The sequence below is a fragment of the Rosa chinensis genome, chromosome 5 (genome assembly GCF_002994745.2).
Source record: "Rosa chinensis cultivar Old Blush chromosome 5, RchiOBHm-V2, whole genome shotgun sequence".
NCBI lineage: Eukaryota > Viridiplantae > Streptophyta > Magnoliopsida > Rosales > Rosaceae > Rosa > Rosa chinensis.
In genome coordinates, this window is record NC_037092.1 from 89866293 (window position 1) to 89891603 (window position 25311).

Below are 25311 nucleotides of genomic sequence, written 5' to 3' on the forward strand. Positions count from 1 at the left end.
ACTTTAAATTGGGCTAGTGCGAATAAAAATTTGTTGTTGGGGTAAATGAGTTAATTTTAGCCCATTTTTGATGCTTTGGACCCCCTTTTTTATAAGCTAATTATTTTTACAGTTGAGTTTTTAATTGTTCTCACAACAATACCAAACTAAGCCTTACTCTTGCAAGCTAAGTTCTCAGAGTGCGTGGATCATGTCTTTAGAGAAGTTGTCGGTAGATCGTGATCTGTTGCTTAGTTGGTCTAATTAAAATCAGAGATGGGTGGCACCGGGGGGGGGGGGGGGGGGGGGGGGGGAGGGGAAGGGAAATTTTGTAATAACTAGACTCGTTCCCCTGGTCAGCTGCTGACCAGGGATGATTTGGTCACTCACCGTCCGATTTCAATCGGACGGTTGATAGGTCTCATCTCAAATCTCATCACTTACCTGTCAACTGTCTGATTGAAATAAGACGGTGAGTGACCAAATCATCCCTGGTCTGAGTGACCAAATCATCCCTGGTCAGCAGCTGACCAGGGAACAGGGCTGTTGTAATAACCATACTGTGTTTTTTGGGTTGTTTCTTTGGGCCTTTTGTGCGCCCTTATCCTATCAAATCTTATGTATGGTGGCCCAACATATAACGGACTATTAAAGCCCATACACGGGGAGTTTTTCTTCGGCAATCCACTTGGTCAGCACTCGTGTCTTGTTTAAGCCAGAGGAATTTTTATTATATTTCTTTTCCATAGCAGTCGCAACTCGCAACGGGGAGGCGAAGAAAAGAAGGAAGCCCAGAAACCAGGAAGGAGACACAGTAGGTTGCCTTATCTTGCACCTATTCAGGCAAGTCATGTCGCCGGTGCTTTCTCTGAGTAGAATTTTGATCTACGCTTTTGGCACTTAGCCTACTTAGTTTCAATTTTGTGGGAAATCTTATCGATTTTGTGCGAATTTTTGCAGAAGATATTTGAATCCCGGTGCCTGTACTGAAAAAAGAAGAAGGAAATTGTCCTCTAATTTCTGTCTCGTCCAAGTGCTGTGAAGGGGCTCGTGATTGACCGCGGCCGCGGACAAGAGTACTACTGATACTGGTACTTGGCGTATCGTATTGGCGCCACAAGAAAGGAAAAGAGAAAGAAAGAGGTGTGATGATCAATTATGGCCCAGCAGCAGTCCTCGCGTCTCCATCGCTTGCTCACTCTCTTGGACAGTATCCTTCAACCTTGTCCTTTTCTTTCTTATTGATTTTCTCTACTCTATCAATTTTTATTTCAAAATGCAATTAACTTAGTTACCCCTCGTCACAATCTTCCCGAATGATATTTGAATTGAAATTTTCTTTAACCCGATTCTAATAGCTGGTTCGACCCAAGCAACCAGATTTACAGCTGCTCGGCAGATTGGGGATATTGCCAAATCACATCCTCAGGACTTGACCTCTCTCTTAAAAAAGGTATAACAATTCTTTCCCTGTAGTCGCATTCTGCTTATTCTGCATCTCTGATGCCTTGAACAAGATATTGATGTGGGCCTCTCTAGGCTTTCAGAGTGAAGTATGTGATGTCTTTCATATTCAGCCTTCTAATGACTTCATTTCGTATGTATGTGGCCTTGGTACTATTAGACATAATCCAACCACTTGTAATCCTTATCTAGTGCGTCTCCTTTCCAATGTGGGAATTTCCCAAAAATGCAAGAAAGAAGCCATATTACTTCCTCATGCTCAAGACTTGATAAATCAAGACCAGATGCAGGCCTTTTTTTTTTTGGGGGGCCTCTTTTTTTTGGTTACAAGCAGGACCTAAAAGGCCCAAACAGAAGCAAAAAAAGAAACTAAGAACTGGAACAAAAACCAGTCCTCCTAGCTCTAGTTACATCAGACAAATCACCCAAGAAAGTTTGTGCAGCATGAGCAGGGGGATTGTCAAAAGTGACCAATCCAGGTTCATGAAAAATGCTATTCTTGGCAAGGGCGTCAGCAGTCATGTTACATTCTCTAAAGATGTGTGTCAGCTTGACATTCTGAAACTTAGCCATCATTAGATCACAGCCAGCAAGCATAGAACCAAGGGGATGCAGAGAATTGTCAGAATTTTGCATAAGTTGAATCAGCACAGCAGAATCCGATTCAATCTCCAGATTAGTAATGTTATGCTTTTTTGGGGGACCTTTTTTTAATCCTTTTTTGGACCTTTTTTTTGACCTTTTTTTTTTCTTCCCCATTTTGATAGATAGGCCTGCTAGTAGAAGTTTGGTTTGTTGTTTGTTGCCTTCAAATTATATTTTACTTGTGCTAATATCTGATGATATTAGCTATTGGCTGCTCTTGTCTTTTATTCCTTATGTAACTATATACCTATCAGCCACTTCTGAAACCAGCTTTGTTTTAATTCCTTGAAAGTCAGCTGATTGTAATTAAATGCCTGCAAGAAAGCATTGCGTTGTTATTTTGTTTGAATAAAGATTATAAGTGTCACAAAAAGATACCTCAGGGATCTGAAGCTCCACCTGACAAAACAAAGCAAAGAAAAACAGGCAAACTAACTAGTACATAATAAATTTTAGTTTCTAGACACATCCGTGGGCTGCAGCCTTCTACTCCATAAATACTCAGAAGTGACTATAGGGAAGTCTAAAGCTTTACTCTATCCCATAAACGCTCTTGACCAGTCCAACCTTCAAAACTGTTATGCCTGGCTTGAAAACACCTGCTAACATTCACCTCTCCAAATTATTTAACCACAGGCTCGTAGCACTTGGACAGTGAAGAAAGACAGGATCCACAGATTCTTCCCCTATTACGTTATTATGGGAAACCTTTTTCAATGAAACTAATGCCCTGTTATTTTTGTAGCTACATCATTACACAAGGTAATTGTTGACTATCTAAGGCAAACAATGTGCAATTGCCATCCTAATACCTAATTGCATGAAAAAATTGATATCATTTTAATGTCATTTTCTGTTGTAAGCTTAAGTCTTTGTTTCTTCGCTGTTCCTGTTTCAGTATCTTCTGTGGTGTTAACTTTAGTTCCTTGTTGTGATCAGGTTTCACAATATCTTCGTAGCAGAAACTGGGACACAAGGGTTGCTGCTGCTCATGCAATTGGGGCAATTGCTGAGAATGTTAAGCATAGCTCTGTAAATGAACTCTTTGCTTGCATTCAATCGAAAATGTGTGATGCTGGGATTTCTGGTGCTGTTGAAGACATGGTTGCTTTACCTATGTTTGATTCTAACATTGCAGGCACGTCGTTCAGAAGGTGAGTTTTATTTGTGCTTTTATACTAAGTCTTAGAGATGACTTTTGATTTTTGCTTCTGAATACATGTTGTTGGAGGCATTAATTTATCAAATTTTGTGTTTTGTCAACTACAACAGCTTTGATCTCAGCAAGGTTTTGGAGTTTGGTGCGCTTTTGGCATCTCGAGGACAGGTAATGTAATGTCTACTTTATTTATGTCAAGAAAATTGCAACCTATGTGAAAGGTATTTTTCTTTCCTCTTCCAAGTAGGCAGTATTGCTCTGTGAATTTGTTAATATCTCTTCAAATTTCTAGATTTACAAAAAGAGAAGATTGGGCAACACAAAACTAGGCTGATCCATTAATAAACAAGTCGAACCAACTAACTTTGTTATCTGCCACATTTTAAGAAAAATCTTTTCTTGAATGAAGGTAGTAGTTTTTAAAAAAACAGAAGATTCGATTATAACATAGGGATCCAGAAATATTTCAAAAAAAGACTGGTTTGGTGTTAAACTCTGGTTTTTTTTTTTGGAGAAGAAACAGCTTATTATTGAGAAAGCAAAAATCAAGTTACAGGGAGACGGACAAGGAGTCCGCTTTAAAGATCTAAAGAGGCAACTAGGGCTATAGGCCTGGCATCTCGTCTAATAATACTAATCAAGGCTTAGGGGCTTATACTACAGCTGCTTGCCAGTTAAGAATAATAGAAGAAAGATCATAATCCTTGAATTCCTTAGAAATAGAAACCCATAAGGATGCCTAGAACTTGACTCTCTCCCACAGGTCTTCCCTCTCCACCCCTCCATAGTTTTCAAATAATCTTTTATTTCTTTCCATCCAGATCACCCAAACTACAGCTAGCACCCCACAACCCCAAAGGGTTCTGGCCTTTTTCCCTTTACCAAAAGCTATAGGGTTTTCTCTTACCAAGTCACTTCTCTCTAATGGAGTTGTCCAGTCCACTCTTGCCTCCCTAAATAATTTTTTCCATAAGAAATTAGCCACTTCACAATGCACGAAGACATGATCCGCACTTTCCCCTTGAGCTTTGCATAAACTGCACCTTTCCTATGTATCCTTTTTTGAATTTACAAAAATAATTATGGTTTGATCTGACCACTCAGTTTACCAATACTAAATTAGGAGAATGTTGTATATTATGTGTTGCCTCACTTTCCTCATGTTAGTACACTTTGTGTTCCTGATAAAAAAAAGAAAACAAAATTGTGAAAATGTTGATACTCTGTAGTAAATGTGAGATGTCAGTGTAGATATTATTTAATTTGGATTTCATTTATGGGGACAATGCTACTTTTTGGTGGACTTATAGCTTGAAGATGCCGGTTCTATCTTAAACGGTTTACTTCTCCACACCCCCTCCCCCCAAAAAAAGAAAAAGAAAAAGAAAAAAAAAGGAGAAGATAGAATTCTTTGAAGTACTGTTTGTGCCAAGGGTTGCCCAATTTGGTATTAGTTGCTTCTGTGGCTATTCAGTATGCTGGTTTTGAATATTGATTGTGTTTCTTATAATGGATGAATTCAGTTTAGGAATTCTCATTTCATTTTTTTGATTCAGGAGTATGATATTGCAAATGATAATACAAAGAACCCAAGAGAGAGATTGGCTCGACAGAAACAAACACTTCGACGTCGTTTAGGTATGTAACTTTTTTCTTTTTTCTTTCATGAATAATATGATTGGTTGTCTCCAATTGATATTGTACTTTAGGACTTATGTTGGTCTGTTGTAGTGAATCCTTCCCCACTGTTCGTTCTTTTTCTTTCAAAAAGATGACTGCACATTTGAAAGAGTAGTGGCTTCATCTTAGCTTTTTTTTTTTTGGATAGATGGGGGCCAAAAGGCCCAAAAAAAAAAAACAACAACTAAAGATCACAAATTACAGTCCTAGATCTAGGACTTGCACACAAATCATCAAGCAAGTCATTGACAACTTGCGGAGGAGGTTGCTCCATGAAATGCACTCCAAGATCAGCACCAACACCATCTTTAGAAAGCAAATCCGCAACCAAGTTTATTTCCCGATAAACATGTCGAATGTCACAACTCAAGAACTGTCCTTGCAAAAATTGACAGCTGCATAGAACTGACCTAAGAGGATGCAGGTCATTAACCCCATTGTTGATTAGATTCACTAACACCTCAAGAGTCACATTCAACAATAAGATGCTGGCAATGATTTTTACTAGCCAATTGGAGACCAAGTAAGAGCCCCCAAGCCTCTGCTTATAAAACAGATCCAATACCAAGACTAGCAGCAAAGCCAGAAATCCAAGTACCATTGTGATCCCTCAAAACCCCTCCTGCTCCAATATGTCCATTTTGTCCTGTAGCTCCATCAACATTAAGTTTAAAGTAGTGGTCAGGAGGTTTAGACCAAGATAACAATATGGTAGATTTTCTACGACCGGCAGTAGAACTAACATATGGCTTCATCTTAGCTGCCACACCAACAAAGAACAAAAATTTCTTGGCCAAGATTGCAAAAGCCTGACCCAGATTTGCACGTCAATATAGAGATAAACAAGCATAGGTTTCTTTTTATCTTCTGCATTAATTCCCTGGATCAACACCTATGCTCAAAACTGCACTTGAGTAGCTGGTTTCGTGAATATTGGGATAAAAAAAAAAAAACAGAAAGCAAGAGAAGACCAAAATCTTTTTGTGGAACTGGATAAAATTTGATTATATTTAATTATTTATTAATCTGAAGTATTTATTTACACTTGAAAACAAATATAGGAAGAATCTATTGTGTTATGCTTTGAAGATTAACTGATCCCAGTATCAAACTCTCTAGGTAGTGTAGGTGGTTCTGGTCTTCTGGTTGGTGCTTGTTTGAGAGTTTTATTTTATTAGTGCTGTTCCATTTTGATTGTTGTTTTCTTTCTAATACATTAAAATAAAAATAATTAATTGATACAAATGTGGAAATTAATATTAGTATCAGGTGAAACAAGCATGGTAAGCAGACACCAAAAGAAATAATTATGTCCTAATAACTTGTAGTTCATTCTCCAGGTTCTTCAGTAATCTTACTGTTCATTATTCAGGTTTGGATATATGTGAGCAGTTCATGGATATGAATGATATGATAAGAGATGAAGACCTAATTTTGCACAACTCCCATGGAAACGGGATTAATTCGAGAGTTTATACCTCACGTAATATTCAGCAGTTGGTTGCAAATATGGTTCCTAGTGTTTTATCTAAAAGGCCAAGTCCAAGGGAATTGAATCTTCTAAAACGAAAAGCAAAAATCAATTCAAAAGACCAATCCAAGGGGTGGTCTGAGGATGGGGATATGGAGGTGGCCTGTGCTCAAAGTATGACCACACCAAAGGGCTCATGTCCTGATTCATTTGGCACTAATAAGGTAGTGGACTGTTGATTTTATTAATGTTTTGGAGGTGGCCTGTGCTAGCTGATTTAAATGTTTCCTAAACTTATAAGCTATAGCTATTTTGTTTTTGTAAGAAATTAAAATGCTATTTCACACAGGCTTCTTTGTTGGTAGTAATGAAATGCTTTGAAGATTTTGATATATCTTTGTTATTGTATATTGCTCTATTCCTTGATATTTATATTTTAGGGGAATTGAGGGACAAGTAGTTTTAGTTTTTGCATGCAGTGTTAAGAGGATAGGTCACTTGTTCTGAAGCTTAAAAGTTCTACATCTTTTCCTTTTTCTTTCTTACATGAATTGAAGTAAACTCCAACTGTATTGAATTTGAAAAGCTTGGAAGATATATAAATTGGAAACAAGCTTCAACTATTATTATATCTTTTTGAATTAGAAAGTACTAACCTTTCTTGTTCATGGAAAATAGGATCATGAAGAATATGAGTAAAGGGTTAAATTAAAGAACAAAAAATATAGGGGAGAGATAATTATGTACTTATATATTGCATTGTGGATAACTGTTTTGGTTCTCATGATCAAATTCTTACATTCATGTTTCAATAGCTAGCGTGTATTTGCAGTGTGTTTGGTGCTTTATACTAATGTCCCATAGACTTCTACAGGTTGATTTCTACATGCTACGAACGATATTCTGTTACATATGGATTCAATGATCAGTTTCTGATTTACTTTGATTACTTTCTTCTCGTTTGCTTTTTCTGTGCCCGGATATAGGTTTCTGCATTATAATGTTGATTAATTATACAGGAATTTATGGAATTTGATCAAGAAGAAAACTTTGAACAAGATGGAGAGGGGCGGTGGCCTTTTCATAGTTTTGTTGAGCAACTCATCCTAGACATGTTTGATCCAGGTTGGCTACTGTAGTTATATTGATATTATTCTCCTCTGGAAAGTAATGGGTCCATAAGCTGCCTGATTGATGTAATTTTTAATTTCTTATTTTGTTTTATATGCTAGAATTGCACTTCAGTGATAGTCTCTCTTACAAGTTTTTATTTTTATTTTTTAAATTCTATTATTTTAATCTTTTCTTAGTTTGGGAAGTACGCCATGGTGGTGTGATGGCTTTGAGGGAAATTTTAACCCATCAGGGTGCTTCTGCCGGAGTATTTATGCCTGACTTGAGCCTAGATGATGCACTGTTTGTTGATTTAGAAAGTAAATGGACATCACAGACAATGAAGAGAAGCAGAGAGATTGATTTGAATTTGCAAGTTCCAATTGATGAATCTAAAACAATGGTGAAAAAACCGAAGTTTGAAGATGTTTCGTGTCCACTTTTGGAAACAATGGTCTCTGCCAGCAAGGATGGGAATGTTGATATCAGTATGCAGGTTGAAGATGGTGGGTGTAATTTGCCTTCTGAGCAAGTTAATGGTCAACTTTGTGTCAGCTCTCTAAAGGTGGAGCCTGAATTGTATCCATGTGAGCAACCGGTCAGTACAACTGAGTTGAAGTGTGAGGCATCCTCTCAGAAAATGGATATGCTGAGAAGTCTAACTGAAAATAACGAGCTGATGAACTTGGTTAAACTGGTTAGGCATTCATGGCTTAAAAATTGTGAATTTCTTCAAGATTGTGCGATTCGTTTCCTGTGTGTATTGTCGCTAGACCGGTATGTTTTTTTCAAGGTTGCAGTTTTTTTCCCTAACTTTGGGCCTGATCTCGTATTGATATATTATTTTTCTTAAATAAAGATTCCTTTTTGTACTGTGATTTCAAGTATGAAAATGAGTGCTTCCTTATCTTAATAACATTACTTATGATATGATTGCAGTTTTGGAGATTATGTCTCTGATCAGGTAGTTGCTCCCGTACGTGAAACCTGTGCACAAGCATTGGGTGTTGTGTTCAAGTACATGCATCCAACATTTGTTCATGAAACATTAAATATCTTGTTGAAGATGCAGGTAGTTGCTATGCTTTTGGTTTGTTATACTTGTTGTACTTGGTTGGAACTTATGTGCTGTGTTTTTTTGTGCTTCTGATATTCCTATTTGTTCAGTGTAGACCAGAATGGGAAATTCGTCATGGAAGCCTTTTGGGTATTAAGTATCTGGTGGCCGTCCGGCAGGTATATAATAGGTTTGAATAAATAAAACTGCAGTGAAAGAACATTAGTAAGCACATAACCACGAATCAACTTTGCATGTCCTATCATACTTGCAACAAATTTGTCTCTTTTTTGTTTTGGTGGTTGGTCTTGCATTACTGAGATTCTAGTTGAGCACATTTCATAATTTTATACTTGCTTTTCAGGTGCATACATTTCTTGAAGTACATGGGTACTACCTAATGTTTCACTTATTTAATTTTCATGATACCAGGAAATGCTTCATAACTTACTTGATAGGGTTCTCCCTGCTTGTAAAGCTGGCCTAGAGGACCCTGATGATGATGTTCGAGCAGTAGCTGCAGATGCCTTAATACCTACTGCATCTGCTATTGTTGCATTGAAGGGTCAAACATTGCATTCTGTGGTGATGCTTCTTTGGGATATATTACTTGATTTGGATGATTTAAGTCCATCCACTAGCAGGTACTTTTCCTTGTCCATAGTCTCTTTTCCTATTCTTCTTTGCAGTGTTAACTTCTTAATGGATTGTATTCTATAAACTAATCATGCATTTTTTTTAACAGAATCCCCCTCTCCCTTTTTCATGAGTATTTTGAGGGTCCTAGAAACAGCACAGTCTTCTTTTGAAGCTAAATTTATTGCATCTTAAAGAGCTATAAACCTTATGCATACAGATGTGGACATAGTGTTGATGAAGCACACATCAATTTTGTTTTGATATGCTCTTATAGGTCATTTTTGAGTATCTAGTCTCTACAGGGTAGGGCAAGGTGTGGTGCTAAAAAGGTTTTAGGAAAGGGAATCCACATCCCATTTCATTATTATACCTGGAGCTGATGTTCTCAGCAGGTGGGTGAGGGATCATAATTTGATTGCCTGAGAAATCAAATCATAGAGTTGAGTTTTAAATTTTTAGTGGATGGGAATCAGAGGGGTTATACCTGTTTGAATATGTTAGAAAGGTTATTAACATATGAAAGATTGAATTGCTTTGCTTCTTTAAAGAGTGGCCACTTTTCTTAACAAATGTATACGCTCTGATAAATAAAGCTGCCTCCACTGCATTAATTGATTGATTCCATTGGTATCATGTTTAGGTTCCTCCCACTTATATATATATATATATATATTATATTTGTTGAGGCAAAATAGCTTTGTTAACAGCTAAATATAAAGAAATTTGTATTTTGGAGACTGGTGTTCTGTTAACAGTTTTGTTTCTTTGCAGTGTAATGAATCTCCTGGCAGAAATCTACTCCCAAGAAGAGATGATCCCAAAGATTTTTGAGCCATTATCGTTGAAAGAGAACCTGGAGTTTGACTTAAATGAACTGGGTCGCATAGATGATGCTAGAGAAGGAATAATTTCACAGGATAATCCTTTCATGCTATCTACGCTGGCACCACGGTTGTGGCCTTTTATGAGGCATAGTATAACATCAGTCCGTTATTCAGCTATCCGCACTTTGGTAAACTTATTTAGGCTCCGTTATTGCTGTGTTTGCACAATTGTCTAGTATCTGTTTTGTATAGTCTATTCGACTATTGCTTTTTTCAATGCTTTGATTTTGTTTCCTATAAAAAGAAAAATACAGGATCAATCTTATATCTAGAGGAGCAAAACAAGAAGCCCCAAATTGCAATTTCTATAAATCTGTTCATTACTGTCAGTCAAGTTGGGAAAGCATGCTTATGATGAAATATGTAAACATACTCAGTTTTACCCACTCCACTTGAGGGCATCCCTAATGGCTGTGCAAGTCTCACCAATATTAGTCTCCTAGAAATAATGAGAAACTGATCAGATCTAGTTTGACACTGCCTATTCCCATTAATTATAGTATGACATACTTCATTTCTATCATAAAACTGTTCTAACACTAAAACCACTGAGAGTACCACAGTGATGTCCCCCCACAAGTATGGGTCTTCGGTCTTCACTTAGGTATGCCCAGTTTTTGTTCTATCTAATTTTAGTGTGCTAATATCGGGTAATATTTTTTTGTTGTTTCGATAATTCTTTCTTCTTTTAAATAAAAATATTATGCATGACGTATGAAGTGTGTGATTCAGCGTAGGATTCCAGATATTCTCAAGTATATTAGTAAATATGTTTTTTTTGTGTGTGTGTGTGTGTGTGTGGCAAGTATATGTCCATTTACAGTCAATTCTCTTGCCATGCATTTTCATTTGCAGGAGAGACTGCTTGAAGCAGGATACAGAAGGAACATTTCTGAGCCTTCGAGTACTTCGTTTTGGCCTTCCTTTATCCTGGGCGACACTCTCAGGATTGTTTTTCAGAATTTGCTGCTTGAATCAAATGATGAAATTTTGAAACATTCGGAGAGGGTTTGGAGGCTCCTTGTTCAGGTTTCCTTTTTAATATTTGTTCATGATGAGTAGATTTCCTTTTCGTTTATATTTTTTGGGGTTTTATATTATATGCTTCTCTCTCTCTAAAAGATTAGAGGATGTGATGTGGTCTGACATTAGTGTGACTGTTTTGGAACTTTTATTTTTTGTTTTTTTTAATTGTTTTATTGTTTTTTTCTTTTTTTTTCTTTTGTGGAAACGCACAATAGTCTGTACATTTTTGGAATGACAATTTACTCAATAAATGTCATTCCACATCTCTGCATTGATGTATTTCTGTATCAAAGTATCCTTTTTAATTGCTGCAAGTGGAGCATCTTCCCCCAACTAAAATTTTCGGAAGGTTCTTAAGAACTACTGATTTGTGGAGTTTTGGGTTTGACAAAGACATGCATTCCCATCATTGTATTTAAGTATGATATCCTCAGTTTTTTATTATTTTTAATTTTTTAATTTTTTTATCTTCTTCTTTAACAGTGATGAGCTGAAATTCAGTGGTAGGCATTCAGGGTTGTAATAACTGTATTTTATTACCTCTGCTCTCTTATAGTTTTGCTTGAAGAACAAATGTCACTTAAATTTGGAGTTTTTCATAAGGGAAAAAGTTACAAATGGTCCCTGTTGTTTGGGGTCATACTTGTTAGCTTAGGGTAGTTTAGGTATTCCATAGGATTTAGGGTTGTACATGTAGTTATATACCGTGTTGTTAACGAGAATTAGTATATTTCTTTTGGATAGCTTACAGCTGCATTCCTCTGTTCATTTCCTCTCTCTTTCTCTGTTCTTCTCTCTTAAAATCTATCATTCTGTCAGAGCTATCTTGATCCATCTGAAATTGTCATCCCCTCGTGGGTGTATGGAATCCCTTCTCTGTACACACACGGGTCGTATTGGAACTGATAGTTTTTAGTTTGTTATGATGTGCGATTGATCGCGGTATATGTTTCGTATCTTTTCATTGTTCAGCTGCCTTGCTCCGTCAGGCCCTTTCTTCTTCTGATCGCTTCCTTTGCTTCCGCTAAGTCTCTTCCTTAGTCAATTGCTTCTTCGTTCAGATCGCTTCCTTCCCTTCTTTGTTCTGTTTGCTTTTTTCAGCAATCAGTTAATCAGCAGGCTGAGTTTTGGTATCAATCAGTCCGCAGCCTTTTTCTGTATCAGTCTCTCTATTCGATGTCAGTTCGACATAGTCGACAGCCGTGTCCTTCGGCAGCATAGTCAGCAGTCGTCTCCTCCTTTCTGCATCAGTCAGCATCCGCTAGTCGACATTAGCTTTTATGTTTATCGATCTTAGTTTGCAGTACTATTCTGTTGTTGTTGGTTTAGTTATGTTTTACTTATATTTGCTCTGATCTTTCCTTGCAAACTCAGTTGTATGCAACTTGAGTTTGAGGGAGGGTGTCAGAGAAATAATGTAATATAACTTGGGGCAGTTTAGGTATTCCATAGGATTTAGGGTTGTATATAAACTGTGTTGTTAATAAGAATTAGAAGATTTGCTTTGGATAGTTTACAGCCGTATTCCTTTGTTCATCTCCTCTATCTCTCTCTGTTCTTCTCTCTTAAATCTAACAAGTATCAACATGCAATCTTTCTCATGTGTTTCAAAATGTCTAATTTTGGTCCCATGGTTTGGAAAGTTAGTTTATTTTGAACCAAACTCCAAATCATCAATCCTTCTTTCAAAAGAGGGACAAAATTGTCTTCAGTCTTGAAACACCTAGATCATCCTTTCTTCTATGTTGACCCAAAAAGCTCACATTAATGGAAGAGAATGGTCTCACGGTCTCACCTTGCGTCACCTCTGTTCTTTGATCTCTGATCAGCCCCAATTGATCATTCACAGTCCGTGACTACAACGGCAAATCCATGAAAACAATATTGCCCCTTGGATTTTGCAACCATTTGCATGTCTCAATGGGCTTATGACACCTGTTTGGACTGCTACTGATACATCAAAGAACCACAATCTGAAAATTGAAGGGGTTTGGGTCAGGATCAAACTTTTCTTCCCCATTGCATTGGCGAGGCACAATTGATATACATATTTCAGGATTCTTTATTGGTGTTGTGCTACTAAAATCTCTCTTCTGGGGTGATACTGTGGGGGGAATCATTCTCTGTTGAAGGCACTACTGGAAGACTAAGGACGACCCAAGCTTAGGTAAGGGTTTATCTCCAGTTTGTGTCCGTCATTCACGGTGATGACGGTGTACCTGTTGAGGAGGAAGAGAAAGACAGTGACTTTGGAAAGTCAACATGTTTCAAGATGGGGAAGATAACTTTAATCCCTTTTTAGAGGAAGTTTGATGTAGTTTGTATTTGTATGAACAGGTTTTTGGAACCATAAGGACCATAATTAGACATCTTGAAACTGCTGGGCAAGATTGATTATGACCCTGTGGAATGTGTTTCCTAGTTGGGTTGCTTGTTTTTTGGTTAGGAGTCTTGCCGTGTAATCTCGGTTCCTTTGTGGATTTCTTGTCCACTGTTTCTTGTATCTTTCATATTGTAACCCTAAATTACAGATATTATTTATAACTCTGCCCCTTTTATAATATGATCTGTTTATGCATCTTACACTCTAGGCGCATAAAGATTGAATTTATTCCTATTTTGTTGGTAACCTTTCACTGCTGCTTATTTGTCACAATTCTGCTAACTTTTTCCTTGCCTTTATATCTCTTCGCACCAGTGTCCAGTAGGGGATTTGGAAATTGCTGCAAGGTCATATATGTCTTCTTGGATAGAACTTGCAACTACTTCATATGGTTCAGCATTAGATTCAGCAAAGATGTTTTGGCCTGTTACTCTTCCTCGAAAGAGTCATTTTAAAGCAGCAGCTAAAATGAGAGCTGTTAAGCTTGAAAATGAGTCTTGTGGAAACATTGGCTTGGAATCTGCAAAGGGGTCCATTTCACAGGAAAAAGCTGGAGATGCTTTAACCAATAATGTCCAGATAATTGTTGGTGCAGATGTTGAATTGTCAGTAACTCATACCAGAGTGGTTACAGCGGCAGCATTGGGAGTTTTTGCTTCTAGATTACAGGAAGGCTCGATACAGTATGTAATCGACCCGCTGACAAATGCCCTTACGTCTTTATCTGGTGTCCAGCGGCAGGTACTGTTTGATTTAAAGTTTTTAACTCCCAAATTTTTGTTATCATCCCTTCTAACTCTTTCTTGGTATAAATCTAATCATTCGTATTCATTCAGGTAGCATCTATGGTTCTTATTTCTTGGTTCAAAGAGATTAAAAGTAAGGGTGTATTTGACATTGCTGGAGTTATGCCAGGTTTTCCGAACCATATCAAAAATTGGTTGTTGGATTTGTTAGCTTCTTCTGACCCTGCTTTTCCTACAAAAGATTCACTCCTTCCTTACACTGAGCTTTCGAAAACATATAGTAAGATGCGTGATCAGGCTAGTCAGTTGTTACATACTGTTGAGTCATCGGGTATGTTTGAGAGCTTCTTGTCCACTAATAAAATTCATTTGGAAAGCTTGAGCGTGGACGATGCGATTAATTTTGCATCAAAACTTCCAATGTTGTCTAATGATAATGTGGGGAACGATTCTTTGGAAAGGCATATCTTTGATGGTATAGAGTCAGCAAAGCAACAGCTTTTGACAACATCAGGATATTTAAAATGTGTTCAGGTATGTCTGAGATACAAACAACAGATTCTTGATATAATGCTGTAATTAAGTGCTTGATGTTCTATGCCAAACGATCCAAGTGTATTTTAATATAGAATCTTTAACTGAGAATCATTGTTATCATTTGTATGCGTGTGAATTCCTTATCTCTAATTGTTGCTTGGTGGAACAATCTACAGAGCAATCTGCACGTTGCTGTTTCCTCCCTGGTTGCGGCTTCAGTTGTTTGGATGTCAGAGCTTCCTGCACGACTAAATCCTATTATCTTGCCTTTAATGGCTTCCATCAAAAGAGAACAGGTAATGTCCTTGATTCTTTCTCAAGTATACAGATGCATGCCTATTGAATCTAATCTAGTTTAAATTTCTATTGAAGGAGGAAGTTCTTCAACAAAAGGCAGCTGAGGCACTTGCAGAGCTTATCTCTGATTGTATTTCTCGCAGGCCTAGCCCAAATGATAAGTTAATTAAGAATATTTGTAGTTTAACATGCATGGATCCTAGTGAGACACCACAAGCTGCAGTCCTCTGTTCCATAGATATTCTTGATGATCAAGACCTTCTTTCTTTGGGGACTAATAGTAGCAAGCAGAAAACAAAGGTTCATATGGTAGCTGGTAGTGAAGACCGTTCAAAGGTTGAAGGCTTTATTAGCAGACGAGGTTCTGAGCTTGCATTGAGGCATCTCTGTATGAAGTTTGGCACTTCATTATTTGATAAGCTTCCTAAACTATGGGATTGCCTCACGGAAGTTCTTAAGCCTAGTAGTATCGAGTCCCTCAGTCCTGCAGATGAAATTATAATTACACAAGCTATGGAATCTGTGAGGGATCCTCAGCTCTTGATAAACAATATCCAGGTTATGATCTTTCTTGACTTTGCTGGTTATTATTTCCAGAGTCAATGGTTGACTTTTCAAAAAGTATTTTTTGTATGCAAAAATCTTGCTTTATGGTCCTCATTACCAACGCTTTTGCATATAATAATGTCACTGTCAGTGTTTGTTAAAAGTATCCTCCATGTGATCATTCAGTATTTTTGTTTGCAAATATTTAGAGAATGTAACTCGGGATTCAGATCACTAGTGAAGTGTCGGGACTCAGGAGTTTTTGACCAGTTAGGGTACCGAATGAAGGAGTTAAGGTTTCTTAGTTGCGTTTAGGAAGAGTTTTGTGGTAAAACAATTAAAAAAAGGTAAAATAGGTAATGTTATTAGTGCTCGGTCTCAGGCTGAGGTTTTGATATAGGTAGCACGAAAGAAATTTAAGGCCATCATCTTTATATCCCCAATGTGAGAACTTGGGTAGACCTGCTTCACTGTTGTCAAAATTCTAATATATCTTTTGGGAATGCTAACTAGGCTGCTATTCTTGGTTAAACAATATCTATAAACTTGTTATTTGGTAGCTTGCTAGGCTTGCTGTTTGTGTCATACTACCCTGGTTAAATAATGCTCCTTCTTAATTTGTGACATGCTTAGATGATAAGGTTTTATGTTCATTGAAATGCATTTGGCCGTCAAATTACACAATAAAGCTTGTTTTAGGGCAAAGACTGAGTAAAGGACTTCATATCTTTCTGTTCATACTTTATATAAGAGTTAGTTTTTTATTCTTTCTTTTTCCTCCTCCTTGTCTACTACATTGGAAAATGAGATTAACATATAGTAGACTGTCAAAATTTGTGGACCTGCAAACTCGATACCTTGTTTTAATCTCATTATTTAAATTTGAATGGTAGGTGGTACGTTCTATAGCTCCTATGCTAAATGAGGATTTAAAACCAAAATTGCTCACTCTGCTTCCATACATCTTCAATTGTGTGCGGCATTCTCATGTTGCTGTTCGATTAGCTTCGTCTAGATGCATCACTTCCATGGCCAAGTCCATGACGATACCTGTGATGGGAGCTGTAATTGAAAATGCCATCCCAATGTTGGGGGATGTGACATCTGTTAATGCTCGACAAGGTGCAGGCATGCTTATTAGTTTGATTGTTCAGGGACTGGGTGTAGAGTTGGTTCCATATGCTCCTTTGTTGGTTGTTCCTCTTCTAAGATGTATGAGTGACTGTGATCAGTCTGTCAGACAGAGTGTGACACACAGTTTTGCTGCCCTTGTACCACTTCTTCCCCTGGCTCGTGGCCTCCCTCCACCTGTTGGGCTAAGTGAAGATTTCTCCAGAAGTGCAGAAGATGCAAAGTTTCTAGAGCAACTACTTGACAACTCTCATATTGATGATTACGAGCTTTCTACTGAACTCAAAGTGACCCTGAGGAGGTATAGCTTTAACATACTGATAAAATTTTGAGAACATTATCATGCGGATTTAGGGGGTTTCTGTCATTGAAATTCTTTATTCACTTGTCTTATGTTTCCTGCCTTACACTCCTCCATTTAAGTATGATTTGTCAACCCATTTCTGGAGATTCTCTTTGTTCCATATAGATTCTCTTTAATCCATATAGATTTTGGAATAAACACTTACCTCTCATTATTGGATCCAGGTATCAACAGGAAGGTATAAATTGGTTGGCTTTTTTAAAACGTTTTAAGCTTCATGGAATCTTGTGCGATGATATGGGTCTTGGTAAGACACTTCAAGCATCTGCTATTGTGGCTTCTGACGTAGTTGAACATCGCACTTCAAATGATAGCAATATCCCACCATCTTTAATTATTTGCCCATCAACACTTGTTGCGCACTGGGCCTTTGAGATAGAGAAGTACATTGATGGTTCCGTTTTATCTACTCTCCAATATGTTGGTTCTGTTCAAGATCGCTCCAGTCTTCGAGAAAAGTTTGATAAGCATAATGTGATAATAACATCATATGATGTGGTTCGGAAAGATATTGATTATCTTGGAAAGCTTCTCTGGAATTATTGTATCTTAGATGAAGGACATGTCATCAAGAATGCGAAGTCAAAAATAACACTTTCTGTGAAGCAATTGAAAGCTCATAATCGCTTGATACTGAGTGGAACACCAATTCAGGTTGGCCACAGGTGATTGAACTTTCCAGAAAATTGACTATTTTCAAATCTTGCTGACAAGTCACCTGTGTTTGCAGAATAACATCATGGATTTGTGGTCCCTTTTTGATTTCCTAATGCCCGGGTTTCTTGGAACAGAGAGACAGGTGTGTGTTGTTCTTTTAATATTTCATTTTTCCTTGGATATGTATGACATCTGGTTGGGGGGGGGGGGGGGCAGAGTATAGTATAACTAGAGAAGAAAACATAAACAATTAATGCTAAAAGACAAGTCTGGGCTTGAGGTTTGGCTGGGGTTGAATTATCAATGGGAGTGCAGTTCAAATGTGGACCTTTAAAACCATGAGGATGTTTAAATCAACGTTGGATGACTTGTAAGTTGAGGAAAGAATATTTCAACTAAAGTTTGGACCACTCATCCAACCGTTGATATGGAAGTCCTTATTTTAAAGTTCTCATTAGAGACTCTCCCTTATTAAGGGCATTCCTATCCATATTCACACGAAATATTATTTTTTCTTGTGTATACCCACAAAAACAGCAAATCCATATACAACAAGAAAAAAAATCCAAAAATAAATTAACCAATTGCATGAAAGCCTAAAATTTCAAGTAAGAAATTACTTCTGCTGAAACCGTAGGTCCAATGTAAAAATAAAGGATTCCAGCTATAATGAATTCTTGTCCTCTAGGATAACAAGAAGAGTGTAAAACTGCCGCAATTACAGTACTTTTGTAATTTCTACTTTGATGTACTTGTACCTCATCTTATTTTGGTTATTCCTTCCCTGGAGAAAAATAAATTCTGGCAAGTGCGTATGACAGTCACTAGCTACTACATTAACTAAAAATGCGGCTATTGGAGTATTTGTCATGGTTTGAACTAAGCCCAACAAACTTGATTTGACTTCAGAATTTTTTAATTTCATTTCTTCTTTTGCATTTTGGTAACAATCACACACGGAAATAGTAGGCAAAATTGCCTAGTAACTCTTGATTTGGTGTCACTTTGCAGTTCCAAGCCACTTATGGAAAACCACTGGTGGCAGCGAGGGATCCTAAATGCTCAGCCAAGGATGCTGAAGCAGGAGCACTTGCTATGGAAGCGTTGCACAAGCAGGTTTCCTATTTTTGTGATACTTTCTTTATTTAATTTTATCTTTATGCTTCATAATAGACTTGAAAACAAACCGGATGTTCTGTTGTTTGCTTTGATATTGGAGATGTTTTGAACATATATTTTTTTTCTATGTTATGTAATCCATCAAGAGGTGGAAATTGCCTAGGTTTTTTCACACTGGGAGTTTCTGGACCCCAAAATTGGCCATTCACCACCCAAACCATCCTACATCTGCTACTTTTCAGAACTGTGTAGTACGAGCCTCTCCTACATCTCTTACTGACACCACTTGCACCGTCCTTGTTTGTGTTTGCCAAATCCATGCCAGTATTTAGAAAATTCCCCACTTAGCTCAGAGGTCATAGCATCAACTTTCAGTGCTGGTTATTGTATTACATAAGTGTTCATTTTCTCATTAGAAAAGATCACAGCTATAGCAAATCTAGTACTAGAATGTATGAAAATTATCTGTGCATTGCAAGTCCGGGAATGTAACAAGAGCAAATTAGTGTTCTTTCACGTTCTTTTCTGGTGAATAATGATTACCAAAAAATTAACCGAGTTTGTAGACATTGTTGTACATATCTGACTAATTCCATGTTCTATCAAATAGGTCATGCCTTTCCTCCTTCGTCGAACAAAAGATGAAGTCTTGTCTGATCTTCCTGAGAAAATCATTCAGGACAGATTCTGTGACTTGGGCCCTGTACAATTAAAATTGTATGAACAGTTTTCTGGTTCACATGTAAGACAAGAGATATCAAGTATGGTGAAACTAAACGAGTCTGCAGATACAGGCGGGCGTACTGATTCACCCCGAGCATCGTCACACGTTTTTCAGGTAATTCTCTCCATTTAATTGTTTATTGAATTTTTATTTTACTTCCGTCAGTTCCTGTGATTTAATGTGTGTTATGATCTTGTTTCAGGCACTTCAGTACTTGCTTAAACTTTGTAGCCATCCATTGCTTGTTCTTGGTGATAAGCTTCCAGACTCTACTGATTTCCTTTTGTCAGAGACATTGCCTGGCGTCTCTGACATCATTTTGGAATTGCATAAGCCATACCACTCTCCCAAGCTGGTTGCACTTCAAGAGATTCTGGAAGAGTGTGGAATAGGTGTCGACGCTTCTGGTTCTGAAGGTGCCGTAGGTGTTGGGCAGCACAGAGTCTTGATTTTTGCTCAACATAAAGTAATGTTCATTTAAGCTTGCCTAGTTCTTTTTAAGGAAATTATGCACAGCTTTCTTTCAAGGCCTATAATGTTTGGTTGGCCACTTATGCAGGCATTTCTGGACTTAATTGAAAGAGACTTGTTTCATGCTCATATGAAGAGGTTAGTTTCCTAATACCTCTATGTTACACTGGATGCAAATAGGTTGCTGGATTGCATTATAAATGTAATGTAACTACCAATACAATTAAAGTCTGTTTTCTATCGCAATCATAATTCATGATTTTGTTGATCACTTAAGTTTAACTGGTTTAGTTATAGTTCTAGTTACTTAGCAGAATTCAGTTAGAAAATTTAATATGAAACTTGTAACTTAGTATGTCAGAAATTATAGGGTTGAGGAGTACATGTGACGAACAAATTATTACGTACTATGGGCATAATTGAAAGGATCATTCCCTAGTTTTGTGAACTTATGCAATTGGCTTCACATATGTTTTGACACAGTTTATAAGACGTCGCATTATGGTTATTTGACATTAATCAGTATAATGGTTCTTGATAGCAGTGTCACCTACTTGCGGCTGGATGGGTCAGTTGAACCTGAGAAACGTTTTGATATTGTTAAAGCTTTCAACTCAGATCCTACAATTGATGTCTTGCTTCTCACAACTCATGGTGGGCTCCTTTATTGTTTATCTAGACAGTAGATTCAGTTAGGATTTTATTAAAGTTTATACTTTATGCAGTTGGTGGGCTGGGCTTGAACCTGACATCTGCTGACACACTCGTTTTCATGGAGCACGACTGGAACCCAATGCGGGATCATCAGGTACCTGTCTTGTGCTGTCTTAATCCCTACGTCTAGTATTCAGCATAGATCTTTAAGATGACCTTCACAAATGGTCTCCAAATATCTTATCTCACAAATATTCTCTCCTTTGGTCTCTCAACACGGTGGTAAAGGTTTATTATATGTTTTCCAGTTCCACCCTTTTCATTGGCTTTTTTGACTTCAACTTGCAGGCAATGGACAGGGCACACAGATTAGGTCAGAAAAAGGTTGTCAATGTCCATCGTCTGATTATGCGTGGCACTCTTGAAGAGAAAGTTATGAGCCTGCAAAAGTTTAAGCTCTCTGTAGCTAATGCAGTCATTAATGCAGAGAATGCTAGTATGAAAACAATGAATACAGACCAATTGCTTGATCTCTTTGCAACAGCAGAAACATCTAAGAAGGTATTGCTGGCTGGTCTCTTCTGCACGTTTGTGATACAGTTGAATCTATATGGTTTCTGTGAGTTATTAATTATATTGTGTCTGTTGTATTTATTCAACATTTTTGACTATGCATGCTATTGGTTTCTATGAGATTATATTGTGTCTGTTGTTAATTCTCTTCCCTTGATAATTGTAAACTTGGCATCTTTTCTTCTTTGAAAAGGAGTAGTATGAATATTTGTTTTTCCTTTGTCTTTTTCAACACTGATGACTGAAGGAATATGACAAGTTTTATACGTTTATGTTTTGAAGGGAACTTCTGTATCCAAGTATCCGGATGGAAAGTTTGATGGAGATGTGAAATTAACGGGCGCTGGAAAGGGGTTGAAAGCAATTCTTGGCGGGCTGGAAGAGCTGTGGGATCAATCACAATACACTGAAGAATACAATCTTAGCCAGTTCTTAGCAAAGCTTGATGGCTGAAGCCAGCTTTCCACTGTACAGTGTATATGGAGCAAGTCAGGACCTAAAATTTTGACATTGTAACTGTAGGCCATCCTTTTTTCTTTTGGTCCTCCCAAATCCTTTTTATTTTCAGGTGTTTGGGGGCAAATTGATCCGAGTGGTTCCAGGATTGAGCCTGGCTCAGTGATAATGGTGGGTGACAGTTGACTGAGTTTTGGAGGGTATATTTCGGATATTGTAAATACAATCAGCTTCTCTTCCAATTTAAATGAGCCATTGTCTCTTATAAATTCCAATGCATTGTATCAGTAGGTGACTTGAAATTGTATAATGGGTTCCAAACGTGGGAGTAAGATCTGTACATATTTACCTCACATTTAGGCTGTTGGCTGATGTTTGACAATTTTTGGTTGACGCTAGAGGAACAAAATATTCCATGTGATTATGCAAGAGTCAAAACCTTTCAACTTTCTCTTTTTGGGCGGTGATAGGAAAAAACAGACTTACAAACAAAGGCCAATAATGGGCAAGCTTTTCATTTTGATATCTTGGGTAGTGGTTGTTGTAGAGGGTTTGTGTGGTACATTATATCTATTATCGAAAAAAAAAGAGGATGACCCAGCAATGGCCTAGAAGTACAAAAACTGAACAACAAACAAGCCCACCAGACGACCAGCCCACATGCAAACCCAACAGAAGAGAAGATTGATCGTGCTGTCACCGCCAACAATCGAGCCACTGCGTGACATAAAAACGTTACAAAAGCTGCAACCAAGAGTCAAGAAGCCGGCTTCCAGTTCATGAACACCAAACCAGATCTTAAGAGTAACTCCAATAGCTTCCCCATATTTTGATTTTTCTCTATTTTAAGGAAAAATGAGGCTCTTTTGCTCAACAGATTCCTTATAACTATCCCCATTTTAGGGATAGTGAGGAAACAGAAAACAAAATTCCCTAAATTTACAACAATCTCTAAAATTTTAAGGAAAAATATGGAGATTTGAGATATTGTTGTAAAATAGGAAATTTGTTGGAGTTGGAGAAAAAAGAGAGGCTAAAACTTTGACTTTTGCTTCCCTATAATACAGAAATTATAGGGAAGTTGTTGGAGTTGCTCTAATGCAACACAATCCAAATCCCAAAACCATACAAAACATCAACATAACTCGCCAGCAAGGAATTGCTAGGTAGGATTGTAGGAAGGTACCAAAAGAAATTGAAAAAAAGAAAGGAATCGAGATAAGTAGCAGCGGAATCGCCGATGTGCCTATGTAAGATATGCGATACAATGCCGTATTCAGAGCTTCGAATCAGCGAACCGTATTAGGAGCTTCTAATCGGCGAACATTCTTTTAAAAAACTGATGGGGATGAAGCATGAGAAGATGAAGAAGATTGATCTGCATCATTCCTTGTTAATCCTATAATCTAGCTGCAAGCTTTGGGAACTTTCATCAAATGAGTTTAGCCTTGCGCAGCCTTTTTTGCACACATCAATTTGCTAAGAACCTTCATCTTGGTATATATAAGCTCCAGTGTCTTTTCACTTTCAGGGATATAGTGTCAAGAGTGTAAGATAGTAAGAGCATGGATTTTTCCATGCGTACACACTTGACTGACGGATCAGTATACTTGAAGAAGTGTAATTACAGAATGGATGTATGTATTTCCCAACTAACGGAATTGATCAATATGTCAACAACTTTAGAAATCAGTCTTAGGAGTACATACCTGTTCGTATCCTAATATAGGATTGCAGTAGAACTTGAATCCTAATTGAAATTGCAGATCTTTGATGACGTTATGATTTATTCAATTTGCCAAACCATCCAAAGTAAAATCATCACACATAACACAAGATCTGTTGACACAGTAAAACCCTCTAAAGAGGTAAACAACTGCGGGCACTATGCTCGTGAACAATCCACTATATGAATATGAAAGTACATAAAGATCTTACACAACTCATCTACTAGAACCAATCTAGTGGGCAGCAGTGTCTCCTCGTCTTTGCTACTTCCAAATCAGCAACCTTGTTCTCCTTTGTCAATCTTGAGATGGCACAACTCTCACCTCGGTTGTCAATCACCTCAAGGCACAAATCATGCATGAACTACCAACACACATGAAGCATAAAACCAGAAAACTTTTTTGACAGAAAAAGCTTGGGATTTGATAACCCTTCAAAAGCTAAACAAGGAACAACTTATGAAGGATTCTCACATGAAACTTTAGCTCAATGCTTTATGAAGATAAAGGCAGAAAACTCTCAAGAAGGCAACGACCAAATATTCTGATATGTTCCTCACCTTGAACAACCCTAAGAGAAATATATATATATATATATAGGAGAGGACGAGCTAGCGTTTCTGATGTACATGGGCTTCATGACGTCTTTTAAAGAGCATGGATTAAAATAGAATCATCATTTAGAAAGCCCATAAACCAATTTAAGAAAGTTTGAATGCTTTTGATAAAACCATCTAAAAAAACGCAGATCAGTACAATAGGATTGAAAAGAGGATCGCATCCTATAATAGGATTCAAGGGCAAGTTCAGTCCTAACCACTTTACAAGCATGCACATGTATGCAAGACATATCTGATTGATGAGAGTTGTGCATGAATCTTGAAGCCCAAGAGTAGAAAGCTATTATATGAAAGCATGACTCTTGGTTGTTGTGCTTAGGAAATGCCAATCAAATAAACATTGCACTAACAAGAAGGTTACTTATAGCGATCAATATATATCTAAAGAAGGTTATCTGAGGCAATATACTTTGCGGATCCATAAGTCTTGGGGGAGGCCTACACCAAAGAATATCCGCTTAGTGAGCCTCGGAGGAGGCCCATATTGACAAGTATCCCTTCTATAGAAGCCCATAAGAGGCTACACCGCCAAGATACGGTGATAAATGCAATATCTTATGTGATATCTCTCGAAAGAGAAGGAAATCATAAGGGAATCCAAGAGATATATGACCCGGATACTGTCATAATGAAGTATCCTATATATTAGATTCAGTATGTATACGACTCTGAATAGGGAAGAATCCTTATGCAATCCCCTCAAATGGCATCTCCTGAAGAAGGATGGGTTGGGCCTACATATGGCCATTGTCACGGCTTGTGGTGTTCGAGTTAATCTCGAATAGCCCAAGTAAGGAAAGAGAATCCTTATCAATCTCCTTTACTTGAAAGCAATGACCGAAATATCGTGGATATATCGATTTCGGTAAATAATCAAGAAAAATGATGAAAATTTGAAGAAAAATATGGAAATTTTATGTGAAACTTTTCGATATGTTTGTTTGATCAATTATCTATTGTATTTCAATAGAAAGTGTTGAAAAAACGTTGTTACATATTAAGTTGTTGTAATTTAAGGTGAAGTAGTACATGCAGAGGCCTCTAGCATTTCTTAAAACTTAACCTAATACTCTTAATATTTTTTAATTTTTTTAATAGATGAAATAGTGAATGTAATTTATTAGACCAATAAATTATTGGTGGTTGGTAAAAAAAAAATGTAGTGATAAATTGGTTGTTGATTTCATAT

General features: G+C 37.4%; 1 protein-coding gene across 1 annotated transcript; it reads left to right on the plus strand.

Moving 5' to 3' along the window:
• The first annotated feature begins 941 nt into the window (after positions 1 to 941).
• On the plus strand, positions 942 to 22157 carry LOC112165960 (TATA-binding protein-associated factor BTAF1). Its single transcript, XM_024302684.2, has 28 exons — positions 942 to 1189; positions 1338 to 1432; positions 3028 to 3242; positions 3361 to 3415; positions 4804 to 4885; positions 6300 to 6622; positions 7418 to 7523; positions 7709 to 8288; positions 8451 to 8583; positions 8679 to 8747; positions 9001 to 9212; positions 9979 to 10219; positions 10947 to 11120; positions 13816 to 14241; positions 14337 to 14780; positions 14960 to 15079; positions 15156 to 15638; positions 16520 to 17058; positions 17286 to 17775; positions 17852 to 17920; positions 18790 to 18894; positions 19508 to 19735; positions 19824 to 20087; positions 20181 to 20230; positions 20637 to 20746; positions 20818 to 20900; positions 21095 to 21307; positions 21602 to 22157. Exons 1-28 carry the CDS (start codon positions 1138 to 1140, stop codon positions 21770 to 21772), a joined length of 6132 nt encoding a protein of 2043 aa, XP_024158452.1. The 5' UTR covers positions 942 to 1137; the 3' UTR covers positions 21773 to 22157.
• The last annotated feature ends 3154 nt before the right edge of the window (positions 22158 to 25311 follow it).